Raw genomic sequence first — 3702 nt, 5'->3', positions numbered from 1 at the left:
CAAGTATCTGGAGTTCGAAGAATTTCTCTGAAGTGTCTTCATCTTCTCTAACACTACAGTTAATTAATGACAACTGTTGTTTTAATAACACCTATATTCCATGATTCTGGAAGTGTTCTAATCAATGGGTGCGAAGTTGTCTGCTTCTGAATAATACACATATAATGTTGTAATGTCCCCTCTGAACGTCAGAGAGGCTCTCTTTTCATCTTTTGCGGTTGTTCTCAGCTTGGTCTTCCCCCCCCCAGACAGTACTGTTCAAATGCTCTTTCTTTCCCTCCAAACTCCTGCCTTCATTCCTTCCTTCTTATCACTAATCAACCCTTGCCTCTGAATTCTTCCCTGATCTCCCCAGCACCTGGCCTTGGGCCCCTAGGCTGGGGGAAAAGCGGTGAAAAACACTGGATTGGGGTTTGCTCACTAACCCCCTCACCCACAGCTGATGGCTAAGTGAAAACCCAGCCTTATGCTGTTGTTGGTTGTTGTTTTTGAGACAGGGTCTTACTATGCAGCCCAGGCTATATAGCCCAGAGTGGCCTCGAAGCCAAGATCCTTCTGCTTCAGATTACTGTGCTAGAATTATAGGTGTGTACCACCTGCACCTGACTTGAAATGCCAGCATTTCTATACATATGCAATATGAACAGAATATAAATTGTCCCAATCCGACAGGTTAATCGAGGTTATTTAGGGGTTATAGTTGTCATTGTAAGAAAACGATAGTCACAAGAATAATTTAAATGGTTTTTATTTAAGTCAAACAAGTATAGGGATTCTGAGTATTCCTTTTTGAACATAAACATGGAATTAACAAAACAAGTGTTCATGTTTCCAGTTTTAAACACTTTAGTTGCACATGTGGAAAGCAGATATTTGAGAAAAAATTGCAACAGTGCGTGAGATAATGCGTACTGGGCTACAAATTAGGCCAGTCTTCACCTCCATCTTCCCATTTATAAATCCTAAATTGGAAGGGGGGAGGTGTTTTTTTTTTTTTTTTTTTTTTGCTTTTTCATTTCACAAATGATTGCTCAACACAGAATGAAATACACCAAAAGAAGAAAATAGTCTTTTATACCTAGGGAAGAAGCAACTACTCTTAAAATGATCACTTCAAGGTAACAGACATCCAAATTGATGTGGTTTTCTTTGAAACCTCATCAGTAAATCATTTCTTGCACAGTAGGTTCAGCATTAACCCTGCATTTAGGATAGGTAGTGTTATGGAGGACTGGCTGCTGCATACCAACGTCAGTATCAAGTTCTTCGTCAGGAATTAGAGACTGTCCCGGATACCAAGCAGGACAACACTGGCAAAAAAACAAAAAGTGAACTGCAGATAGGTCAAAACAGGCCACATTTTCTCATAGAAAATAATGCCATAAAGTGTTACATGGATATTTAAATGCTAGATAGAATAAAACGAGATGGAATCTTTAATTTTAAATACCTTATGTTCAAATGGTCTTTACATAGGTTGTATTTTCATAAAGCACATTAGACAATACATACATCCTCTTAAAGGTAAACATTATGTACCTGCCATCTGGTGAAAGCTATTTTTATACTTGCTATAAAGCTTACATTTCTCTCTACTCATCAGATTAGCAAACAAGTTAAACACTTATCTGATTATAAATACACAAAATTGCTTGGTCTGTTAGATGCTTTTGAAAGAAAGGTGTTGTGTTCTTTGGTTATACTAGATTTTTTGAAACAGGACTTCCTCTCATTTTCAAAGAATTTATACTGCTATGTTAAAAGTTACCATTTAGTCCAAGTGGTCTGAACACTCCCCTCTTTACATGCTTCCCAGTAAACTTAAGTGTTTTTCAAACTGAACAATTCAATAGTTAGGACAGAACCCAAATCTCAGTGAGAGTCGTCAAATATAAGAGCTCCACCAGTTTATCACTTGCTCAGTTTTGCAGAAATTCCACTCAGCTCCTGTGAAGATCAACCAGTTCTACCCTATCAAATTACCCAAAGAACACCGCAGGTATCCAGGGGAACAGTTCACCAATGCATCTTAGCTTGAAGTTAAAGTCAATGTAAGAGACAATCGGGGCTCTGTAGAACGTAAAGGACAAACTCTTGTCTAAGCAATGGCTAAAGCTTTTTCGATTTAATGAACATTTTATTTTCCACAGTTGTTGGTATCAAGAAATTTAACCGGAAAAAAGCTCAAACCTCAGGGTTCAAACGACAGCATGGAAAAATATAGTATACAGCAAGTGCCATTTACTTTCTTTGATCTCTCAAAGATGTCAATATACTAAGTCCACTGAGGGAATGGGAGGAGTGGCCGGAGCCCGGGGAGAAAACTTTGCCCACAGCAAAGAAAAAAAAAATCAGTTTGGTGGCAATTTCAAAAACAAGTTTCCAAACTGCCGAAGAAGCTCCAGTCCCTTTGACTTGCAGAAATCATACATAAGAAAAGAACAGAAAATACTATAGGGCATGCTTATTTTAATTGCTCAGGGGTTTCCAATGCAAAGCATGACAACTTAAATGCATAGTCCAAATTCTTGCTCCAAAGCCGTCTTCTTTGTGCACTGAAAAGGAGGAAAGACAACCCCATCAATTGTTCTCCGCAGATAAAGGCACTGTTTTGCAGATTTCCCCCAGATCAGGGCCAGTCTTGCTAATGACTTGCCCACCCACCTGGGGCCCTTCCCTAGGTGGCCCTCGGGAACTGCCCCACACCTTAGGGAGCCAGAAAGCTTGACACTGGACAATTCCAAGAAGGTAGCCTTTCCATTTGGCTGTTGGTCTCCAGGAAGACGCAACGTGAAAAGAATTCGTTCTGCTTATTTGCTTAGAGAGACTGTGTGTGTGTGTGTGTGTGTGTGTGTGTGTGTGTGTGTGTGAATAACCACCTTTTAAAAATCTCACATTTTCCCCCTCTCGACAGACAGAGCTGATGGTAAACCCGAAGCATTTTTCCCCCTGCAGAGAAAACTTGAAGAGGAGTTCCCAGAGCAATCACGGGTTATTTCACAAGTTAGCATTAAGGAGGCTGAGCAAAAGCTGGACCAAAGTTTTAGCGATTGTGGCCTTTTCCCCTTTAATTTAAGATCACCAGCTGTTGGGACACTACAAAAACCCCGACAGCACCGATTTAAATGAGATATGCAGAGAACGGGGTCTGGGCAACACGTAGGGTTCGAGCTGCGAAGGACGCAGGTTGACAAGCCAGGCCAATACACTTGGAAACGGTGCCTCAGGGACCCCCTCCTCACGGACTCCCCCATTGTGGCGAGAAGGGGCAAGTGTTCACCCCTGCGCGTTTTTAGGGACTTGAGGCGCTGAGGAATCCCGACAGGGGCCCCCACAACGGGAAAGGGCACCCCTCAACAGTGAGGCCAGGGGGGAATGTTGCAGCTGGGCCGGAGGGTGAAGCGGCCTCTGGCCGTTTCCCTGTCCCAGGCCTGTGGGAACCCCAACCCCCAAAAGCCCAAGCCGACATCCACGAGAAGGCCCAGGAAGAACTTCTTCCCTTTTGGCTTTTTATTTTTCTAACAATTCTCAGTTCCACCGCCACGATCCACAGCCTCCCGCGAGGCGCCCAGAGCCGTGGAATAACTTGGGGAGTTGAAGCCGCACCACAGCTCGGCGGCCCCTCATTTGCGCCGCGCCGAGCTCCGCGGGGGTTCGCATCCGGCCGCCATGTTCACGACTCGAGAGCCGCCCCAAAACCAA

At 43.4% G+C, this 3702-nt stretch overlaps 1 protein-coding gene across 1 annotated transcript in view; it reads right to left on the bottom strand.

Annotated features, from left to right (window-relative positions):
• Positions 1 to 900: 900 nt before the first annotated feature.
• Positions 901 to 3702, bottom strand: part of Zic3 (Zic family member 3) — an 11275-nt gene continuing 8473 nt past the window's right edge. The window contains exon 6 of the mRNA XM_033760512.1: positions 901 to 1310. Coding sequence (XP_033616403.1) covers positions 1161 to 1310 — 150 coding nt within the window. The 3' untranslated portion in view covers positions 901 to 1160. The remainder of the gene's footprint in view (positions 1311 to 3702) is intronic.

The sequence above is a fragment of the Fukomys damarensis genome, unplaced genomic scaffold (assembly GCF_012274545.1).
Source record: "Fukomys damarensis isolate Sample0158 unplaced genomic scaffold, DMR_v1.0_HiC HiC_scaffold_39, whole genome shotgun sequence".
In the NCBI taxonomy this organism is placed as follows: Eukaryota; Metazoa; Chordata; class Mammalia; order Rodentia; family Bathyergidae; genus Fukomys; species Fukomys damarensis.
The sequence above is the reverse complement of the archived record's forward strand: the minus strand, read 5'-3'. Positions and strand labels throughout refer to the sequence as shown.